Genomic DNA, 22,810 nt, shown 5'->3' with positions numbered 1-22,810 from the left:
AGGATGGGCTCGATCTCTTGACCTCGTGATCTGCCCGCCTCGGCCTCCCGAAGTGCTGGGATTGCAGGTGTGACCTACTGCCCTGGCAAGCAGTGTATTTTTAAGGAAGATGATACAACTAGTGTTTCGAGGGTGAAAGAAGGAGCCAGGCTGGAGAAGTACAATAGCACTCCGAATCCAAGGGAGAAGAGAAGAAGGGTGATTGGCCAGCCTATTGGCAGGGGGTCATTAATCTAGATTCTAGGAGGTTAGGCTGGAAGTTAGTCCAGAAAATAGATCTGAGGCAGTTAAGTCCAAGGCGAGGGGTGGCACAGATGTTCAAACAGGGTCAAAGATTCAGGGTATCAATCCTAACAGGGCCAAAGGAAGTCCAAATAGAAAAGCTCCGGTTGGAGCCCAAACTCAGGGAACTCAAGATTCAGATTTACGGTTCATTCCAAGCCACTTGAGACCCCTCAGCTCCTGGGGCCAGCATCCGTTCCAGAGGGTAGTTGAGGCCAGAGTAGCAGGGTAGGTGGAGGAACTAGGGAAAAAACTGTAGAGACAGCCAGATTTAGAGAATGGTGGGAGGAAATGGGTCTAAAGTTGGCGTGCTGGGCCACAGAACAGAGGAGACCCTCAGAAGAAAAGGGCAACAGAAGGGAGGAGGAGCCCTGAGAGACAGGGCGGATCTCTGAGCAGCACCAGGGGGCGCGTGCGGTTCCCGGACAGCCTTGTTGATTTCCAGGGCTTGGCAGTGGGCGGAGGAGGCAGGAAGACAATGGCTCAGATTTTAAATTGGGGCTGGGGTGGTATTTGTAAACGACATTAAACACACTACGGTACTAAAGGGTAGCCAAATCATCTCATCCCTCTGCTTCCTGGTGTTATTAATGTCCTACGCACTAATATTACTAGGCTGGCTAGTGGTGATAACTGAGGCCAGAGAAGAAGCTTAAACGATGACAAAAGATAAAGGCAGGGAAACGCAGTAACACTTTTTTTTTTTTAATTTTTATTTTTTGAGACGGAGTCTTACTCCTACTGCTCAGGCTGGAGTGCAATGGCGCGATCCCGGCTCATTGCAACCTCTGCCTCATAAATTCAAGCGATTCTCCTGCCTCAGCCTCCCGAGTAGCTGGGACTACAGGCGCCTGCCACCACGCCCAGCTAATTTTATGTATTTTTAGTAGAGACAAGGTTTCACAATGTTGGCCAGGCCGGTCTGGAACTCCTGACCTAAGGTGATTCACCCGTCTCGGCCTACCAAAGTGCTGGGATTACAGGCTTAAGCCACCGCATCTGGCCAACACACACACACCCACACACACACACACACACACACAGAGGAAAAGGTGTGCAAAGTCAAACTGTGAGGAAATAAAGACGGAGAAGCAAGTTCAGAAAGCACCTCGTTCAGGTTACGTGACGATTCCGGGGTGGCCTGTGTCCCTCTCCCATCTCCCCTGCTAATGCAATACCCACAGGGTAGCTGTGCTTCACCAACACACACAAACGTAGGCTTGGCTTTTAGGGAGCAGTCCATGTGAGCTCATTTTTGCCAAACATTAAATAAAACGCATGGTAGAATTTGAGGATGCACTTGAAATCATCAAATAGTTCCAGGGAATGAAAGAGCAGAACTTTTTTTTTTTTTTTTTTTCTGTGCCAGGAGGGTGGTGGGGGGCGGAGGAGAGACCCCTGTTAGAAGATGATGTATTCTGAGATTAGTAAATTCACAAAAGATACACGTGAATACACTTTAACCATTTTAAAAATGTTTTTGAATGCTGCCTTAAAAAATACAACAGGTTATTATCATAATAAAGTGAGGGAGAGTGGAGGGGTACTTATCGAGACAGCCCATTCCAAAATCTATCATATAAATTATCTCCAGATTGTACACTGCTTAAAGGTAGAAGAGGATCTTTGAGTTTAACCCTCGTACACTTTGTGAGTGTGCCTGTCACTCAATAAATAGTTGATTAATTTGGGGGACGCACCAGGAGCAGTGTTTTCTATTTGAGAGGTGGGCCACCGAACTCAGAGGCGGCCCTCTGAGACCAGCAGGATGCAAGTGCAACGACCAACACAAATATCTGAGCATTCAATGGAGTTTTTCCAAACTTCTAGCCTGTTCTGGGTTGATTTTTTTTTCTTAGGATTTAGCAGTATTCCAACGCGCTACTGCAGTTACCATTTCCAAAGCGCGCACACCTCAACACCCTTCGCTGGGAGCACACTCAATCCCTCCGCCGGGGCGTGCGGGCCTCCTCCCCTCCCAGCACACTCCCCGGCTTCCCGGTCTCCTCTGCCCCATCCCCCCGCCTTCCAAGCACATTGTGCGCACTCTTCCAGGCAGCTCTTCGGCGGCCGGGCCGTGGCAGGGCTCCGAGCCCGTCTTCTCCGGGGCGGTCACACGTGTCCATTCCCTGGGGTAGGGGATCGCTCTTCCCGCTCGGCTGCTGATTGGTGCCTCCCCCTACCCCACCCTTCCCGCCGCTCTCCGGCCTCCATCCTACTACGTTCCAGCTCAATCAGCCCCACCGCCGCCTTCTCTCGGAGAAAAGAGCCACTTCAGAGCTCCTTGCGCGCCGTTCTCGGCTGGAATAAAAGCGTTAAGAAACAGGTGGAAAGCACTTCACTTCTCTAGGCCTCATATTTCTGGGGTGGACATCCCGCTCCTGCTCCGGCTCTGCCCTCGGCATCAATAATAACTGAACTCCCACACGTGCACGTTTCTGTATGGAGCCCGACCGAAAGCACCACCCCGCGGGCCCTTTAAAAGGACGCGACCACTCAGGCCAAGTGGGGGTGGGAGACCGCCTGGCCGTCCTCCCTCGGGAAAGTGCTTCAACTTCCCAGTTCCAAAGCCCTGGAGGGCGGAGGGCGCCGCGTGAGAGTTCTCGGGGGGCGGCCCGCGCCCCCTAGGTCCCGCGGTCCTGAGCCTGGGGTCGCGCGCCCCGCCCCTCCCCCTCCCTGGCGGTGCAGCTGTCCGGGCGGGGGTGGGGCGGGGGCGGGGGTTGTTGTTGTGGCGCGGGCAGCCCCGCCCCCTCCTCGTGGGCGGCCCCTCCCCCAGGCCCCGCGTCCGGCCCCTCCGCCCCCAGCCCCATCTGTTTCCCCGGCGGGGACTCGATTATATTGTAGGGGACTGGGGGCGGCCGCCGCCGCAGCCGCAGCCGCGGGATGGGGCGAGCGCGCGGACCCCGCGGGCAGCCGCAGCCGCAGCCGCCTCTGTAGCTCGGGCCCCCGCGCCGCCGCCCCCCGCCCGGCGCCCGCCCTCGGCTCCTGCACTCGCCGAGCGGCGGCAGCAGCGGGAGGAGCGCCCCGCCGCCCCCGCTGAGGACCGCGCGGAGGCTGCGGCGCTGCAGCGGCGGGAGTCCCAGGTCGGCGGGCAGAGCGCGGGCAGCGAGGGGCCGCCGCCTGTGCCGCGGCGGGGAGATGTGCCCGGAGGAGGGCGGCGCGGCCGGACTGGGCGAGCTCCGCTCCTGGTGGGAGGTCCCGGCCATCGCGCACTTCTGCTCGCTCTTTCGCACCGCGTTCCGCCTGCCCGACTTCGAGATCGAGGTGAGTGACCGCGCGGGCGGGAGGCGGCGCGCTGCGCCCCCTGCTTCCCCTGCCCCGCGCGGGGCGTCCCAGGCCGTCGCTCAGAGGGGCCGGGGCCCGAGGGACTTCGGCCCGGAGTCCGGGGCCAGGAGGAGGGCGCCAAAGGGCAGAAGGGCAGGCGGGGGCCGCCAGGCTCTGCCCTGGGTGCGGAGGGACGTCAGGCCGGGGACTCTGGCTCCTGGGGCAGAGGAGCAGGCGCCGCGAGGGCGGGGCGGGCCCGTGCTTTTGTGGGAGCGCGAGCGGGAGCGGGACCCGGCGGCCCTCCCGGGAGTTCTCCGGTGGGGCTGAGTGTGGGCGCGAGGGCTGCTGCGCGCGCTCGCCGCCCGGTGCCATTGAGGCGCGAGCCAGCTGCTCCGGCGGGGCCAGGCGCGGGGGGGGGCTCGCGCGGGATTAACTCGGACCCAGGCGGGAGGCGGCCGCGGCCGGTGGGGAGGGCTAGCCCCGCTCTGGCGGGCGGGCGCGTGGCGGGGGCTCTCGGAGGCCCGAAACTCCCGGGAGGCGCTCCGGCCAACTTCGGGCCGGTGGGGACCAGGCCTGGGCGCGGGGCTCCGGAGCTGCGGAAGGAAAGTTTGGGACTCCGTTATTCTTCCACAGCGCTCGTCCTCCCGTAATATCCAGCCTCTTTATCCCAGGGCTCGGGAGCCCTTGGAGTTGATCTCGCCACCATTATCCCCCCGGGCGAGCGCGGAGGACGGGCTGGCCATTCTGGCCAGGCCGGAGGTGTTTTCCAGCCCGGGGCTTTGTGATAACTGGGCCAAAACCCGAGGGTCCTGGAGCGCGGCGGGTGGCGGGAGCGTGCGGAGCGCAGCGCACACGGCGGCCAGGCAGCGGCCAGTCCAGCGACAGCCCCCTTTCTCCTATTTTTATTTGTGTTTTTGGAAGGAGCTGAGAAATAGTCGATTGGTTGGCAGGTTGAATTGCCTTCTCTTCTATGGCAATATGTGTCGTGACTTTTCACCTTTTGCCTTTGGACAAAGGTGAATGGCAACTGCGTTAGTCAATTTTTGTTTTCTGTTCTGCAGATGGGTTCGCCGACGCAGTCATCAAAATTAGAGCCACTCTTTTGGAAGAGCAGGTCGTTGTTGTTCCTTCCCCAGCCCCACGGATCTTACTTGGTGCCATTTTCGGGTTGATTTTAACTCGTTTATTCCAGAGCTCTTTGCCTCACCTTTATTTTTAGATTCAGTCGTGTTTGCTGAAATATCAGTTGCTTCTTCTATGAATGAAGTGTGGGAACTTGCTCTCATCACAGTTAATGAAATCGGGAAAATAAAAAGATCAAAAGGGTTGGGGATGGGAGAATGAAGAGGAATGTAGACAGATAATCTAGGGCCACTCACTGGCTTTTGGCGATTCTTAGTTCCTTAAGCTGATAAAAACAATGTGAGGAAATGTGGGCTTCTCTACTTTTTAGGAAGAGGTCATAACTTGGGCATTTCACGCGGCACCACAGCGTTTGTTTTTAAAGTTTGAACGTGAATGTGGCAAGCATAATTTTATTAATGAAAATTTTCCTGAGACAACTGTTTATGTTGACTAAAGAAGAGAAACAGAGCCACGGAAGCTAAAGAGTTGGGAATCCTAAAGGTCAAGGGATGTTTCTGTTACTGTGATGTCCTGTGTTTTCTTTCCATTGGTACAAAATCGTGAGTAGTTTAATTATATCCTGCAGTCAAAATGGTGGCTGTGGTGGGAGGTGCCGCCTGTGACAGGGCCATCTTGGGTGCGGGTAAACTTGCACCTAGCCCCTGTTCTTTCTTGCAAGATAGTAAAGTTGAGGTGGTGCTGGGATTACGAGTTCAGAGTTTAAAGACCCATCCTAAAAATACTGTTGGAAAAACTTCATGTCTCAAAACCATGTATTCCCATTTTGTTGATGGAAAACTAGAGGTAACGCATTTTGCCTTAAGTACTCACAGCATATTTAGAGTAACCTGTAAATAACTTGCCTTCTGTTATAAGGAATAAACTTGTGGTTTCCGAGAATTAGCTGGTTTAATTCCTAAAGGAAATGTAAACTGATTAAAAAGATCAAATTTATATGTATAACAAATGGAAAATCACTGTAGTTTACATGGCGAGTAATCAAGGCTATTTGATATGACTCCAGCGTTTCTTGGAAATGGCACTTTTCTTGGGCTAAAATACATGCTGTTTGAAATACATGCAACAGAAATGAGTATTTGGCTTCATACGTGCAGGTTTAAAGAACTGTCCACACTCTCTTGTATTTGGAGATGTTCACTCAATGGATAACAAAGTCAAAGTGACTTTTCTTGCCTGCAGTTCTTGTCTAATCCATCTCATGTTAGGTATGTTTTGATATGGCCAATGGAAATTTTAACTTAAGGTTTTTAGTAGTTATCAAAAGTTAGAATTTTATTGGGAATGATTATATGTCAGATTAAAAAATTAAGATTTAAGAATGTATTTTCTCGGCGCAGTGGCTCACCCCTGTAATCCCAGCACTTCAGGAGGCTGAGGAGGGCGAATCACTTGAGGTCAGGAGTTCGAGACCAGCTTGAGCAACATGGTGAAGTCCTGTCTCTACTAAAAATACAAAATTACCTGAGTGTGGTGGTGAGTGCCTGTAATCCCAGCTACTTGGGAGGCTGAGGCAGGAGAATGGCTTGAACCCAGGAGGTGGAGGTTGCAGTGAGCCGAGATCATGCCATTGCACTCCAGCCTGGACAACAAGAGTGAAACTCCATCTCAAAAAAAAAAAATGCATATATATATTATTTCTGGACTTCTAACACATTTGACCCGTTGACAGTGCAGAACTTACTGGAAATACTGCCGATTTTGATTCTCTTAAGTATACATAAATTATTTTTATTTTTCTAAGGTAATTTTATTTTAATCTAATAGTTTATTGACCTGACAGTTTGAGAAACAATCCCTTGCTTAGACTTTATGATGCAGTGGAAGACCCTTATAAAAATAAAAAAGCTGTGTGCCATGACTCACGCCTGTAATCCCAGCCTTTTGGGAGGCCGAGGTGGGCGGATCACCTGAGCTCAGGAGTTGGAGACCAGATTGGCTAACATGGTGAAACCCCGTTTCTATTAAAAATACAAAAAATTAGCCGGGCTGGTCACTCGCTCCTGTAATCCCAGCTACATCTGTAGGCTGAGGCAGGATGATCGCTTGAACCCGATAGGCAGAGGTGGCAGTGAGCCGAGATCATGCCATTGCCCTCCAGCCTGGGTGACAGGGCGAGACTCCGTCTCCAAATAAATATATTAATTAATTAAAAAATAAAAAAATAATTCAAATGCTGAACCATACCTGTTAGGCCATGTGGAAAGGCTCTACAGTCTTAATTTTCTGCAACTTTAAAAGGTAAAAATGGTGAATAATAGCAAGTAGTAGAAGTAGTATATCAGTTATTTCAGGAAACCAGTTTTCAGCTGTGGGAAAGATCTCATTTTACCCTTGACCACCAGGCTGAGCTCATGGATTTATAGAAAATTTAGGAAGCAGAGTCCTCAAGGACTTGGTTTCCATTTATCTAAAGTGAAGCAATCTCTAAGATAGGTGAAGGGCTGGCAGGATTCATGTCCCACTTCTCCAAGAGATTAAGATCTTCCATTTAGAAAACTGTCCCCAAAACGTGGATATTTTTATTTTTGTGTGTATTAAATAAATTTTTTTTTTTTTTTTGAAACGGAGTCTCATTCTGTCGCACAGGCTGGAGTGCAATGGTGCCATCTTGGCTCACTGCAACCTCCACTTCACCGGTTCAGGTGATTCTCCCGCGTCATCCTCCGGAGTAGCTGGGATGACAGTCGCGTGCCAGCACACCCAGCTAACTTTTGTATTATAAAAAAAAGTTTTACTCTATTAATCAACCTTGAATACACAGAATTACTTTATAAGAGTCAACATACTTGATTCTTAGTTTTAGACAAGAAACCTGTCAAGTATGTAATAGTGATGTGTTATCTCAGTTCAAAATTCCCAGTTGTAAAAATACTGCAAAAAATTATATAAACGTGAAAATTATCATAAAATATAGATAAAAGTTAAAACCACCCATAGTCACCAATCAGGGATAAACGTTGTTAAGTGTTAATATTGTATCCTTCCACTCCGGGATAAAAGTGATTCACTGTTAACATACTTAGAAATTCCTGAATATGCCCACAGTGTAATTGTGCTGTAGGTTAGATGTTTTTACTTTTCCGATGAGATTGAGGTATAGCTGGAACACAGTAGATGAATAACAGTGAATTCAATAGTTGAGCCCCTACTTTGTGCTTAACATGGAACTTGGAGATTTACCAAAGAAGCTCTTACCTGGCCTCCTTTGCCTCAGAAGATTATCTGTTAATATTTCAGAACCAGCAGTTTTATACCACTTGAGTTAAATGAAGTATTTTCTAATTGTTTAACATTCTAGTGGCTTAGGTTGGCTAAGTTTTGTCCTGATTGAAGAAAAGAAGAAAGGCTAATTGACCTCTCCAAGATTTCCTACTGTTTTCCACCTAGCCAAGTGCCCTGTACAGTAAATATAGTGTCTCACTTGACTAAGGTAAGGGAGGACAGAATGATTCTCAGTAATCATGATGAATGTGGGGCTGCATTGGTGTCTATAGGTGGCCGTTTGAAGATGGTTATGTAGAATTATTTGAATAGTTCGTATAGTAGCAGCATGATCAAAATAATCTGTCCTGTCTACCTTTTTTCCTGAGCGTCCTGCCTTCGAGTGCTTACTCCTTTGCCTTCCTTGTGGCTCCTTCCTGGTTGTGTTTGTACGTGGTTAAGAGCCATTACCTATTCAGCATGCGATCTGGGGGCAATATTCACATTCTTGAGTTCCACCCTTGGTGCTTCCTTGACGAATCCAGCCTCGGCCGACTCACGCTTGTAATCCCACCACTTTGGGAGGCCGAGGTGGGCGGATCACAAGGTCAGGAGATCGAGACCACGGTGAAACCCCATCTGTACTAAAAATACAAAAAATTAGCCGGGCGCGGTGGCAGGCGCCTACTGTAGTCCCAGCTACTCTGGAGGCTGAGGCAGGAGAATGGTGTGAACCCGGGAGGCGGAGCTTGCAGTGAGCCGAGATCGCGCCACTGCACTCCAGCCTGGGGGACAGAGCGAGACTCCGTCCCCCCAAAAAAAAAAAAAAGAATCCAGCCCCTTAATCAAGTGCCGAACACGTGGATTGTTAAACATTAAGTGATAGAAATAGCTAGGAGAAACTTACAAGTACATCCATCATAATAGTGGGTCCTAAACCTGGCGCCAGGGTAGACTTTGTGTTGGTGTACACGTGTGCACTTTGCTGGAGGAGAAGGGCCTATTGCTGTCATCAGATTCTGGAAGCAGCCCCCAACCCATACGAGGTTAAGAAGCCCTGAACTAGATGAAAGAGTAAGTTGGCCCTAGTTAGGGGTTCAGAAGCCTACTTTCGTGACACAAGATGTGCTGCACTAGGAGTTAGGAAACTTGTATTCTGATTGTGCCACTGTAACTGACTGATTTTGGGGAAGTCAAAATAACGTGATGATGAATTACACCGCATAGTACTTTGTACATTTTCAAAATGTCATCCCATTTTCTTCTTAGCTGGCCTTAACCCTCACAGTGAGGTAGGGGTCTTCTCATTTTACACACGTGGAAGTTGAAAGTTTAGAGAGGCTAATGCTTGCACAGGGACTCTCACCTGGATCTCAGGTTCTTTGAGGCCAAATTCTGCCTGTTTCTACCACATTGCACTGCTTCTTTTTCAGTTCTTGTTGTCTATAAAATGAGGGGCCAGATTCCACAGTGCACGTCTAGAGTTCTTTGGCTCTTAATAATGTGGGTACAAAGGGGCTTTTTTTTTTAAACTTCTGAACTAAGTGCAAAGGGACAAATTCAAGTATTCATTTATTTCAGCAAGTCTATATATATGTATTTTTTGAGACAGAGTCTCACTCTATCGCCCAGGCTAGAGTGCAGTGATGTGATCTCGGCTCGCTGCAACCTCCACCTCCTTCAGGGATTCCCCTGCTTCAGCTTCCCAAATAGCTGGGATTACAGGCACATACCACCACCCTCGACTGATTTTTGTCTTTTCTTTTCTTTTTTTGAGACAGAGTTTCACTCTTGTTGCCTAGGCTGGAGTACAATGGTGTGATCTCGGCTCACTGCAACCTCCGCCTCCCAGGTTCAAGTGATTCTCCTGCCTCAGCCTCCCTAGTAGCTGGGATTACAGGTGCCTACCAACATGGCTGGCTAATTTTTTGTATTTTTAGTAGAGACGGGGTTTCACTATGTTGGTCAGGCTGGTCTTGAACTCTTGACCTCAGGTGATCCACCCCCCTCAGCCTCCCAAAGTGCTGGGATTACAGGTGTGAGCCACCATGCCTGGCTCTAATTTTTGTATTTTCAATAGAGAAGAGGTTTCACCATGTTGGCCAGGCTGGTCTCGAACTCCTGACCTCAGGTGATCCACCCGCCTCGGCCTCCCAAAGTGCTGGCATTATAGGCATGAGCCACCGCGCCCAGCCTTAAGCAAATGTTAATTTTATTTATTTATTATTATTATTTTTTGAGACCGAGTTTCGCTCTTGTTGCCCAGGCTGGAGTGCAATGGCGTGATCTTGACTCACCTCAACCTCTGTCTCCTGGGTTCAAGCGATTCTCCCGCTTCAGCCTCCCAAGTAGCTGGGATTACAGGCATACACCACCACGCCTGGCTAATTTTTGTGTTTTTAGTAGAAACGGGGTTTCTCGATGTTGGTCAGGCTGGCCTCGAACTCCCGATCTCAGGTGATCTACCCGCCTTGACCTTCCAAAGTGCTAGGATTACAGGCATGAGCCACTGCTCCCGGCCAGCAAATGTTTATTAAGCATCTACTACATTAGGCAACGTACTAGGTGCTGTTATGGTTGTGAACGTAATAGAAAAATACCTGCTTGCTTTTTAGTGCAGTGAGACAGACAACGTATATAATATCAGAAGGCCCCAAGTAGAGCGGGGTGGAGGCTTGCACAGGGCCACGTTGAGGTGTAGGTTGTTGCTATTTAAAACAGGGTGATTAGGGCCTTCCTGAGGAGATGAGTGATTTAAAATAGTCCTTTCTCGCCGGGCGCAGTGGCTCACACCTGTAATCCCAGCGCTTTGGGAGGCCGAGGCCGGCGGATCATGAGGTCAGGAGTTTGAGAGCAGCCTGACCAACATGATGAAACCCTGTCTCTACTAAAAATACATTAGCCGTGTGTGGTGGTGCGCACCTGTAATCTCAGCTACTCAGGAGGTTGAGGCAGGAGAATTGCTTGGAGACGGAGGTTGCAGTGAGCTGAGATTGCGCCATTGCACTCCAGCCTGGGCAAAAGAGTGAGAGCGAGACTCCGTCTCAAAAAAAAAAAAAAAAAAAAGTCCTTTGTCACACTATTCTATTTGATGTAAGATACTAGAGGATAAAAGGCCTTCTAAAGATTCAGAATCTGCACCCTCTCCAAGGAGGAAAGCCCAAGAACGGGATGTGAATTACAGAAGGACAGATCTACGCAGGCTGAGATCCTGAAAGGGGAGAATGTGCTATCATCATGTAACTCTGTAAAAGTGAATACCAGGTCCGCTTTCTATTTATACCTACGCTTTGAAAGGAAAGGCTTGCTGCTTTGGTGTGTGTGCCTACCATGTGAAGCTGCAAAGGCAGTTGGGATCTTCTGCAGTTTAGAAGGGGCAACCCCTTCTCATCTCTGAAGGGCGGCCTGCGTTAGCACACGGCTCGCTTTGCAACGGAAGTTAAGTTGCTTAATTTTCTGGAACACAGTTAGGAAAGCCTAAAATACACCTTGGCAGCGTTCAGTCCTACCGATCATCTGCCCCTTTGATCAGGGCAAGGGGAGCTCAGTGTGGGATTCCTTGGTGTGCTGGGGCTCAGAATGCGGTGTGCTTGGCAGAGTGTGGAAAACTGCAGTGCACAGGTGGTTTAGGTAAAAATGTGGTGTGTGGACAGAACCAAAGGTGAGCTTGTAAGTACATGGTCTTCTCTCTAGTTGATGTGACTAAACATATTTTCTTTGTTTTTTTTTTTGAGACCGAGTTTTGCTTTGTCGCTCAGGCTGGAGTGCAGTGGTGTGATCTCGGCTCACTGCAACCTCCACCTTCCAGGTTCAAGTGATTCTCCTGCCTCAGCTTCCTGACTAGCTGGGATTTCAGACATGTGCCACCACGCTCGTCTATTTTTTGTATTTTAAGTAGAGACGGAGTTTTGCCATGTTGGCCAGGCTGGTCTCGAACTCCTGACCTCGTGATCTGCCTGCCTCGGCCTTCCAAAGTGCTGGGACTACAAGCATGAGCCACTGCGCCCAGCCCCTAAATACATTTTCAAAAGGCAACGATCAGAAAGCTGGATTATGGGCCCACCTGTCATTAAGTTGTGTTCTTAGGCAGATGACTGTGGGTTTCAGGTGCCCCATCTGTAGACTCTCATTCCTGGGTGTTCCTATGTCTAAAGTTCTGTGATTCTAGAAATGTTTCTCAGCATGCGTAGCACTCTTAACTAATCCAGCAAATTGCTGACTCACCAGTTAGGGTCAAGGGTAGGATCCATGTCTTACAAATTAATTATGTGCCAAGTGAAAACTGCAAATCCATACATGGTGTGTTTCCAAATTATAGGAATTTTTGGTTTCTCTTTCTCTGGCATCTTGTCTGCAAATAAGCTACTTTGAAAGTAGCTTTTGAGACTTGAAGATTGACATTTTCACTATCTCTAGTGTCCTTAAACTGACCTAAGCTTTTGTGCTTTGAGATTTTGAGGAATTCTGGAGGCTGAAGGCCTTGAATTATGTGATTCTTCTTTCTTTCTTTCTTTCTTGCTTTCTTTCTTTCTTTCTTTCTTTTTCTTTCTTTCTTTTTTTTTTTGTTTTTTTTTTTTTTTTTTTTTTTTGAGACGGAGTCTCGCTGTATCGCCCAGGCTGGAGTGCAGTGGCCGGATCTCAGCTCACTGCAAGCTCCGCCTCCCGGGTTTTTACGCCATTCTCCTGCCTCAGCCTCCCGAGTAGCCGGGACTACAGGCGCCCGCCACCTCGCCCGGCTAGCTTTTTGTATTTTTTAGTAGAGACGGGGTTTCACCGTGTTAGCCAGGATGGTCTCGAACTCCTGACCTCGTGATCCGCCCGTCTCGGCCTCCCAAAGTGCTGGGATTACAGGCTTGAGCCACCGCGCCCGGCCTTCTTTTTTTTTTTTTTTTTTTTTTTTTAAAGGTGGTATCTCACTATGTTGGCCAGGCCGAATATGAACTCCTGAGCTCAAATGATCCTCCTGCCTCAGCCTCCCCAGTAGCTGGGACTCCAGGCACATCCCACTGCCCTTGGCTCCCTTTCACTTAGTCTGTTTCTTATGTATCATGTCATCAATACCTAGAAGTCTGAATAAGATCCACTTAAAGCTTCTGGCTTGTGGTTTACCTTTCATTTGCTATTACACTTTTACAGATGGCTGCTACCCTTCCTCTGTATTTGTATATTTCATTGGATGCTATTCCTTGGATGTTTTTATTATATCTTTACATTAGCCTCTAACAAATATTAGTCAATTTATATTGGGAAACTTGGGGACAGTCATTTTTCAGCAGCTCTTAGGATTGAGAAAGGAATGATTGGAAAGTAAGAGTGAGCTCAAGATTGTTCCTTTAATCCTCTGAGTTTTTCAGTCTCAGCACTATTGATAGTTTGGGCTGAAAATCTGTTGTGGGAAGCTGTTATATGAAGGGCGTTATATGCGTTTTGTTTGTTTTTGTTTTTTTGAGGCAGAGGCGCTCTCTGTTTCCCAGGCTGGAGTGCAGTGGCACAATCTTCGGCTCACTGCGATATCCGCCTCCCAGGTTCAAGTGATTCTCCTCCCTCAGCCTCCCAAGTAGCTGGGATTATAGGCGCCCGCCACCATGCCTGGATAATTTTTTGTAGTTTTAGTATAGACGAGGTTTCACTGTGTTAGCCAGAATGGTCTCAATCTCCTGACCTCGTGATCCGCCTGCCTTGGCCTCCCAAAGTGCTGGGATTACAGGCGAGAGCCACCGCGCCTGGCCCTCGTTTTAAGATATTTAGCAGTCTTGTTGGCCTCTACGCTGTAGGTGCCAATAGCACCCCCAGTCGTGACAAATAAAAATGTCTCCAGACATTGCCAAATATCTCCTGGGGGGTGAAATTGCCCTGCTTGAGAATCTTTGGGGTGTGAGGTAGAGACGACTTTGCAGTGTTGGTCATTGTATAAAAGGTACACCGTACGTGAGGTAGATGAGTTTTTCCTTGTGATGGGATTATTTTTCCCCTAAATGCAAACCTTTAGTATTTTTTGTTTATGGAAATTTCAAGGAGTTAAAGTTGCTCCCAGAAGTGAATGTCATCAGCAGTTGTACGTGTCAGAAACCTGAGAAACAGATGTTTTGTTAATTTTTTTCTTTTTTTGGGACAGAGTTTTGCTTTTGTGGCCCAGGCTAGAGTACAAGTGGCGTGATCTCAGCTCAGTGCAACCTCTGCCTCCCAGGTTCAAGAGATTCTTCTGCCTCAGCCTCCCAAGAAGCTGGGACTACAGGTGTGTGCCACCACACCCGGCTAATTTTTGTATTTTTAGTAGAGACGGAGTTTCACCATCTTGGTCAGGCTGGTTTCGAACTCCTGACCTCCAGTGATCTGCCCACTTCGGCTCCCAAAGTGCTGGGATGACACATGTGAGCCCCCGCGCCTGGCCTTGTTAATTTTTTTTTTTTTTTTTCTTTCCTGGAGCATCATTGAAGGAAGGCAGAGAGTTTGGGGCTAGCAGGGAGGGAACTACAAAGCTGACTGAGGCTGATAAAGAAAGGCCTTCCCCTACAAAAGGCCTCCCTGAAGCAGGGCCTGGCTGTCTAGTGCCGCAGGGGAGGAGGGGTGAGGGGTGTTTGTGCTGCAGCCTGGGGCTGGAGCGGCTGCCATTGCCTGTCAGGGCGCAAGGCTCTTGACAGATCTCTTGAGCTTTGCACGGTGGTGTACTGGGGAGGGCGTTCTCCATGACCAGGTCAAAAGTTCAGTGGGACCTAAGTTGAAGGCGTGTGTGTGTGTGTGTGTGTGTGTGTGTGTGTATGTGTGTGTATTTGGGATATATGCATATGTAAAGTTCATTATTCCATCAGAATTTTCCATGTAGAACATAGCGACCACATAAGCTTGAAGCTGCTCTAAATGTTTTTTAATGGTTTTTCATGTTTAATTTTGCCCTCAGCAAGCATGGTGAAATATATTATGGATTCAAATAGATTTTTATTTTGGTTTGGGGAGAAAATGGTATTGTGAGTGTGGCTCCGTCTAGTGCACTGTGAAGGGCTTTGAGCTTCTTGGAAGGAAGATACCATAGAACTTAAGGAAATAATATCACTTGTCTGTGACTTTTGAGGATGGTTTTCATTGAGTGTCTATCTCCAAGTCCTTCTTTTCCATCTTGGGGTATTCAATCCCCACAGAGACCCCCGTGTCTTGTTTTTTATTCTTTATCTCTTTGGCTGGGAACTAAGGTCTGACCATTGTTTCTTTTTTTTTTTTTTTTGTCTACTCCATTGTGCTCCACTCATGCCCTCGGGTTTATTCTGGGCATCAGTGGAGGAGGGGTAGCATTTCTGGCCTGCATCAAGGTGTTAAATCCCAGAATTTGTGTAAATAGGTTGGTGTGAAGTCAGTCACTTCTACAGCCAAAAGCAGTTTTCTCCTCTTTAGAGGGCAGAGGACCCCTCTGAATAATTCTCTCGTGTGTTCTGTTTTGTACTTTGTTAGCCATACACTCATTTAAAATGTAATGTGGTTTATGCAAAAATATATAGAAGATAGTATTTCATTCTCCTGTTTGAAGTCCGTGACCTCATGTGGACTTTACGAAAGACGTTGGCTGGTTTAAATGATGTCATATGCATATAAGTTTCACACTGGAGTGAATGGTCAGCTTTTAGCTTTGGTGCTACAGCCCAGAGTCTTCATGAGCTAAATCAAGTCCACTTTTTCCCTAGGGTGGGTTTGCTGGAGTGACGTGTGACTTGGCGTTGTGTCACTGAGGCATGTGGCCACCTGAATTGAAAGTGTGAGTGGCTGTCAGAACAGACTGTGTGTACCCTCCCTTGCTCCTCCCCACCCATCACCTCCAAAAGTAAGTGAAAATAGAGGAAGCCACGGGGCCACAATTAAACTCACCGCTTCACATTTTCAATGTTGAACTTTTAAATCACACCCAATTAATAATTCCTGAGAATGGATCAGTTCTTAGAATTGAAAATGCTGTTCAGCAGTCTTGTTGACTGCAAGAGTGTTTTTCTCTCCTGGCCGGTTCCTTTTAATGAACACCCCTACCCTGCGTGTTCATTGTCTCAGCAACAATGGCACTAAGGACAGTTGATTTGCTTGACAGAAAACGTGTTAAATTAACAGATCTACTTCTTTAGCAAATCCTTTCTCTTCTCCATTCCCATTATGTCTCTCTGTCTTCCTGAAAGGTTGTTTGTGAATTCTTTTAGGTGTGGGGTCAATTTTTATAGCAGAGGCCTGGAGTTCTTTGTTCAGGGAACATCGTTGCACACAGGGAAAGGTGCTTTAAAGAAAAAATTTCACCTGTTGTCATAATGAAGGAATTTAGTTTGGGATTATTTTCCACTCTTACACCCGCATTGATTTGGGTTTGTATCTACACGAATGTACTAATTTTTTCACGTTGGTTCTAAAAGACTTGCCCCCCATTTTCCTTTGCGGTATTAAAGCAGCTCCCCAACCCTCCTTACAGGAATGTTGAAGATCGGGAGGGGACGCTTTGGTTGAGGATGCTTGTGACATGTAATCAACCCCAGCCACTGCGCCTGGCTGTTTTGTTTTGAGACGTAGTCTCGCTCTGTCGCCCGGGCTGGAGTGCAGTGGCGCGATCTCGGCTCACTGCAAACTCCGCCTCCCGAGTTCACGCCCGTTCTCCTGCCTCAGCCTTCCAAGTAGCTGGGACTACAGGCATCCACCACCACGTCTGACTAACTTTTTTGTATTTTTAGTAGAGACAGGGTTTCACCGTGTCAGCCAGGATGGTCTCGATCTCCTGACCTCGCGATCCTCCCGCCTCGGCCTCCCAAAGTGTTGGGATTACAGGCGTGAGCCACCACGCCTGGTCTTTTTTTTTTTTTTTTTTTTTTAAACATGGAACACTTTGTGACTGTGTGTCCTCTTGCATAGGCCAGTTTTAGTACAAGTGCTGCTGGAGTGAGCGCATAACGCTAGATTTTCATCGCTTTCAACAATGGAGCCCATCTTCCTTACCCATGACTGTGCTTGGATTTCTGGAACATGCAAATTTTTAAGGTTAAAGTGAAATTTTTTAAAAAAGGGAAAATCTCAAATCCCAATCAGCCTTCCCTGTGCTATTGTCATCATTATTAATAAGGTTTAGAGGCGTGTGGCAGAGTCCTTATTGTGCTGCTGCCCTGGGGGAATTTGTCTGTTGAAAAGGGTCAGGGCAGCAGTGATATTGTGAAACCTGTGTTATTTGCCCGGTGAGCGATAGGGAATATGGTTGCTCTAAGAGTTCAGAGGAAGGCAGAGATGGCGAGTGAAAGGCTTCCTGGAGAAAGAATCGTGCTTCTGGGGGTCATGCTGAGTAAGTCAGTATAGTTAGCTAGGTCAGAGAGCCCTCACTTTTTTTCTTTTTTTTTTTTTGAGACAGAGTCTTAACTCTGTCCCCCAGGCTGGAGTGCAGTGGCACAGTCTCGGCTCACTGCAAGCTACGCCTCCTGGGTTCACGCCATTCTCCTGCCTTGGCCTCCCGAGTAGCTGGGACTACAGGCGCCCGCCTCCACACCCAGCCAAATTTTTTTTTTTTTTTTTTGTAGTAGAGATGAGGTTTCACCATGTTAGCCAGGATGGTCTTGATCTGACCTCGTGATCCGGCCGCCTCAGCCTCCCAAAGTGCTGGGATTACAGGCGTGAGTCACTGCGCCTTTGTTATAGAGACTAATAGAAAAAGAGGTTGAGAGAGAGAGATCATAGAGGCAACGTTGCAACCAGCCTTGAAGACCGGCCTCACTGGTGATCATCATTTTTCTTCAGGCAATGGGGAAACGAAGTTTTAGAGTAGGAATTCCTGTATACTAAGTGTTTTAGGTTAAATCTGGTTTTGGTAACTGGAATAGAACAGACTGGAAGAAGAAAGACTAGTTTAACTACAGGCATACCTCAGAGATATTTGGGGGTCAATTCCAGACCATTGCAATAAGGTGAATATTGCAATAAAGTGAGTCATGTGAAATTTTTGGTTTCCCAGTGCACATAAAAGTTACATGTACACTATACTATAGTCTGTTAAGTGTGCAGTAGCATTACTAAATAATGTAAATACCTTAATTAAAAAACACTTTAGGCTGGGCACAGTGGCTCACGCCTGTAATCCCAGCACTTTGGGAGGCTGAGGCTGGCGAATGGCTTGAGCCCAGGAGTTTGAGACCAGCCTGGCCAATATGGTGAAATGCTTTCTCTACTAAAAATACAAAAATCAGCTGAGTGTTGTGGTGTGCACCTGTCGTCCCAACTGTATGGGAGGCTGAGATGAGAGGATCGCTTGAGTCCGAGTGACGGAGGTTGCAAGTCAAGATTGCAACACTGCACTCCACCCTGGGCAGCAGAGACCTTGTCTCAAAGAAAACACAACAAAACAACTATTGCTTAAAAATCTTAGTGATCAGCCGAGCGGGGTGGCGTACGCCTGTAATCCCAGCGCTTTGGGAGGCTGAGGCAGGTGGATCATGAGGTCAGGAGTTCGAGACCAGCCTAGTCAAGATGGTGAAACCCCATCTCTACTAAAAACCACAAAAATTAGCCGGGTGCAGTAGCGGGCGCCTGTAATCCCAGCTACTCAGAGGCTGAGGCAGGAGAATCTCTTGAACCTGGGAGGCGGAGTTTGCAGTGAGCCGAGATCCTGTCACTGCACTCTAGCCTGGGTAACAGAGCAAGATTCCATCTCCAAAAATAAAAATAAAAAAATCCTAATGCTCATCTTGAGCCTTCGGTGAGTCATAGTGTTTTTGCCAGTGCAGGGTCAGGCCTCAGTATTCCTTTCATGAAAGATTTCTCCGTAGCATACCATGCCGTTTGATAGCATTTAACCCGCAGTAAAACTTCTTTCAAAATTGAAGTTAGTCCTCTCCAACCCTGCCACTGCCTATCAGCTTAGTTTAGAATATTCTAAATCTTTTGTTGTCATTTCTACAGTGTTGATAGTATCTTCACCAGGAATACATTCTGCCTCAACAAACTACTTTTTTTTGTTCATCCATAAGAAGCAGCTCCTCTTAATCTAGCCTTCAGACAAGGTTGAAAAAGAAAATAAAAGAAAAAACTCCTCCATTCAGGTTTCATCATGAGGCTGCAGCAAGTGAGTCACATCTTCAGGTCTACTTCTTTTTTTTTTTTTGAGATGGAGTCTTGCTGTGTTGCCCAGGCTGGAGTGCAGTGGTGATATGCTTTCAGCTCACTGCAAACTCCACCTCCTGGGTTCAAGCGATTCTCCTGCCTCAGCCTCCTGAGTAGCTGGGATTATGGACATGCACCACCATGCCTGGCTAATTTTCTTTTCTCTCTTTTTTTTTTAAATTGCTTTTTTTTTTTTTTTGAGACGGAATCTCGCTCATTGCCCAGGCTGGAGTGCAGTGGCGCAATCTTGGCTCACTGCAAGCTCCACTTCCCGGGTTCACGCCATTCTCCTGCCTCAGCCTCCCGAGTAGCTGGGACTACAGGTGCCCGCCACCACGCCCGGCTAATTTTTTTGTATTTTTAGTAGAGATGGGGTTTCACCGTGTTAGCCAGGATGGTCTCGATCTCCTGACCTCAGGTGATCCGCCCGCCTCGGCCTCCCAAAGAGCTGGGATTACAGGCTCGAGCCACCGCGCCCGGCCATTAATTGCCTTTTTACTATAGACAGGGTTTCACCATGTTGGCCAGGCTGATCTCAGACTGCTGACCTCAGCTGATCCACCCACCTTGGCCTCCCAAAGTGCTGGGATTACAGGTGTGAGCTACTGTGCCTGGCCCAGGTCCACTTCTAATTCTTCTTCTTTTGCTATATCTATCACATCTGTATTTCTTTTCTCCACTGAAGTCTTGAACCCCTCAAAGTCATCCATGAAGATTGAAATCAGCTTCTTCCAAACTCCTCTGAATATGGATATTTGGACCTCCTCCCATGAATTATGAATTTTTTTGTTGTTGTTGTTGAGACGGAGTCTCGCTCTGTCACCCAGGCTGGAGTGCAGTGGCTGGATCTCAGCTCACTGCAAGCTCCGCCTCTTGGGTTTACGCCATTCTCCCGCCTCAGCCTCCCGAGTAGCTGGGACTACAGGCGCCCGCCACCTCGCCCGGCTAGTTTTTTTTTTTGTATTTTTTTAGTAGAGACGGAGTTTCACCGTGTTAGCCAGGATGGTCTCGATCTCCTGACCTTGTGATCCGCCCGTCTTGGCCTCCCGAAGTGCTGGGATTACAGACTTGAGCCACCGCGCCCGGCCTGAATTATGAATGTTCTTAATGGCATCTAGAATCATGAGTCCTTTATGGAATGTTCTCAATTTGATTTGCCCAGATTCATTAGAAGAATCACTATAGCAGCTGTTGCCTTACAAAATGTATTTATTTTATTTTTTGTAGAGATGGGGTCCCGCAGTGTTGCCCAGACTGATCTTGAATTCCTGGCCTCACTCAGTTCTCTCATCTTGGCCTCCTAAAGTGTCAGGGTTACAGGTGTGAGCCACTGCTTGCAGCCACAAAATGTATTTCTTAAATAATAAGACTTGAAAGTTGAAATTACTTCTTGATCCATGGGCTGCAGAATGGATGTTGTGTTAGCAGGCATGAAAACCACATTAATCTCCTTGTATGTCTCCATCAGAGCTCTTGGGTGACCAAATACATTGTTAGTTAGCAGTAATATTTTGAAAGTAGTGACTTTTTTCTGAGCAGTAGGTCTCAAAAGTAGGCTTAAAATAGTGAGTAAACCATGCTGTAAACAGATGTGCTGTTACCCAGGTTTTGTTGTCCCATTTAGAGAGCACAGGCAGAATAGATCAGCACAGTCCTTAAGGGCCGTAGGATTTTCGGAATGGAGAGTGAGCACTGGCTTCCAGTCAGAGTCATCAGCCCCTACCAAGAGAGTGAGCTTGCGCTTTGAAGCTTTGAAGCGGGGCGTTGACTTCTCCTCTCTAGCTGTTAAAGTCCTAGGTGGCGTTTTCTTTCAGTAAAAGGCTGTTTCACCTACAGTGAAAATCTGTTGTATATTCACCCTCATTAATGGTCTTAGCTAGATCTTCTGGATAACTTGCTGCAGCTTCTGTATCCACACTTGCGGGCTTCCCTTGCATGTTTACCTTATGGAGACGGCTTCTTTCCTAAAGCCTCATGAACCAACCTCTGCTAGCCTCCAACTATTCCTCTGCAGTTTCCTCACCTTTCTAAGGCTTTATACAATTGAAGAGTAAGGGCCTTGCTCTGGATTAGGCTTTGGCTTAAGGGAATGTTGTGGCTGCTTTGATCTGTTCTCCAGGCCACTCAGACTTTCTCCTTATCAGTAATAAGGCTGTTTTGCTTTCTCATTCCTATGTTCACTGGAGCAGTACTTTTTATTTCCTTCAATAACTTTTCATTTGCATTCACAAGTTGGCTAACCGGCTCAAGAGGCCTAGCTTTTGGCCTGTTTCAGCCTTCAGCACGCCTTCTTCATGAAGCCTAATCATTTCTAGCTTTTGATTTAAAGTGAGAGACATGGTACTCTTCCTTACACTTGAACACTTAAAGGCCATTGTAGGATTATTAATTGGCCTGGTTTAAACGTTGTGCTTCTGGGAATGGGGAAGCCCAAGGAGAGGGAGACAGGGAACAGCCAGTCTGTGGAGCAGTCAGAACACACACCTTTATCAGTTGAGTTTGCTGTTTTATGTGGGCGTAATCCTTGGTGCCCCGAAACATTGACAGTTGTAATATCCAAGATCACTAGTCACAGGTCAACATAACAGACTTACTTAATAATAATCATGAAAATGTTTGAAATATTGTGAGAATTCCCGCAATGTGACACAGAGACATAAAGTGAGTACAGACTGTTGGTAAATGACCCTGATAGACTTGCTCCTCGCAGGGTCGGCCCGCAATCTTCAATTTGTAAGAAATGCAGTATCTGCACATGCAGTAAAGGGAAACACAGTACAGCGAGGTGGGCCTGTATTGGAGCAGAAGGGGCGTGAACCGCTGACAGTTGTGGTAATAGGAAAGGACATTGCTTACTGGTGCTGTTGAGGAAAGAGTAGGTGGGACTGGATGACCCCCGGGGTGGGAGCATGTGAAGAAGATTGCGCTTAGGATATTTTTGGCTGCGAATGATGGAATAACAGTGCTTTCAGCACTGTGGATTACCCTACATCATGTAAGCAGGAGGAATGGGGCTCCTGGCAGGCCAGGCAGCCCATGGTGGGTGTCATTGAGCTCTCATATGGTGGTGCCACTCGTGGTCACAGGACGGACTCTGCAGCGACAAGGTCTGCGTTACTGAGTGATGCAGAGAAGTATTAGGAGAATGACAACGGAAAACAGCCTTTGAGTTGGTGATTTGAAGGAGTCAAAGATGACTTTGGAGAAGGGATTTGAGTTACTCTGACCAAAGAGGGAGAGGCTGAGATTGCAAACAACTTCATTCTCCTGGAAGGAGAGAGGACAAGACCTCTCAAAGAAGCTTAAGAACATGGTGAGAAAGGAAGGGCGTTTAAAAAAAAAAAATTTTCCACGAAGAATATAGCGATTATGCTGGGCGTGGTGGCTCACGCCTGTAATCCCAGCACTTTGGGAGGCCGAGGTGGGCGGATCACAAGGTCAGGAGATCGAGACCATCCTGGCTAACACGGTGAAACCCTGTCTCTACTAAAATACAAAAAAATTAGCCGGGCGTGGTGGCGGGTGCCTGTAGTCCCAGCTACTCGGGAGGCTGAGGCAGGAGAATGGCATGAACCCGGGAGGCAGAGCTTGCAGTGAGCCACTGCACTCCAGCCTGGGCGACAGAGCGAGACTCTGTCTCAAAAAAAAAGAAAAATAGAATATAGCGATTATAACAAGAAAAAGTTAAATTAATCTCAGTTCCTTCATGGTGAAGATTTTGGTGTTGTATTGAAGAGGTCAGTGGTAGGACCCCCTTTTAAGAAAAACCAGCCTGTTTACAAATTCTACGTCATGTTTTATACCAGTAATCAATCCC

At 47.8% G+C, this 22,810-nt stretch overlaps 1 protein-coding gene across 4 annotated transcripts in view; it reads left to right on the top strand.

Moving 5' to 3' along the window:
* The first annotated feature begins 3,090 nt into the window (after positions 1 to 3,090).
* Positions 3,091 to 22,810, top strand: part of CECR2 (CECR2 histone acetyl-lysine reader) — a 203,971-nt gene continuing 184,251 nt past the window's right edge. For 2 of the 4 annotated variants that reach the window (XM_073007088.1, XM_073007089.1), the window contains exon 1: positions 3,291 to 3,546. In XM_073007088.1, coding sequence (XP_072863189.1) covers positions 3,421 to 3,546 — 126 coding nt within the window. In that variant the 5' untranslated portion in view covers positions 3,291 to 3,420. Of the gene's footprint in view, positions 3,547 to 22,810 lie in introns of all 4 variants that reach the window. The other 2 variants (XM_073007087.1, XM_073007090.1) reach the window with 2 other exon arrangements.

This window comes from Chlorocebus sabaeus, chromosome 19, assembly GCF_047675955.1.
Source record: "Chlorocebus sabaeus isolate Y175 chromosome 19, mChlSab1.0.hap1, whole genome shotgun sequence".
Classification (NCBI taxonomy): domain Eukaryota; kingdom Metazoa; phylum Chordata; class Mammalia; order Primates; family Cercopithecidae; genus Chlorocebus; species Chlorocebus sabaeus.
Note: the sequence above shows the minus strand (reverse complement) of the source record. Positions and strands in the feature narration are given on the sequence as shown.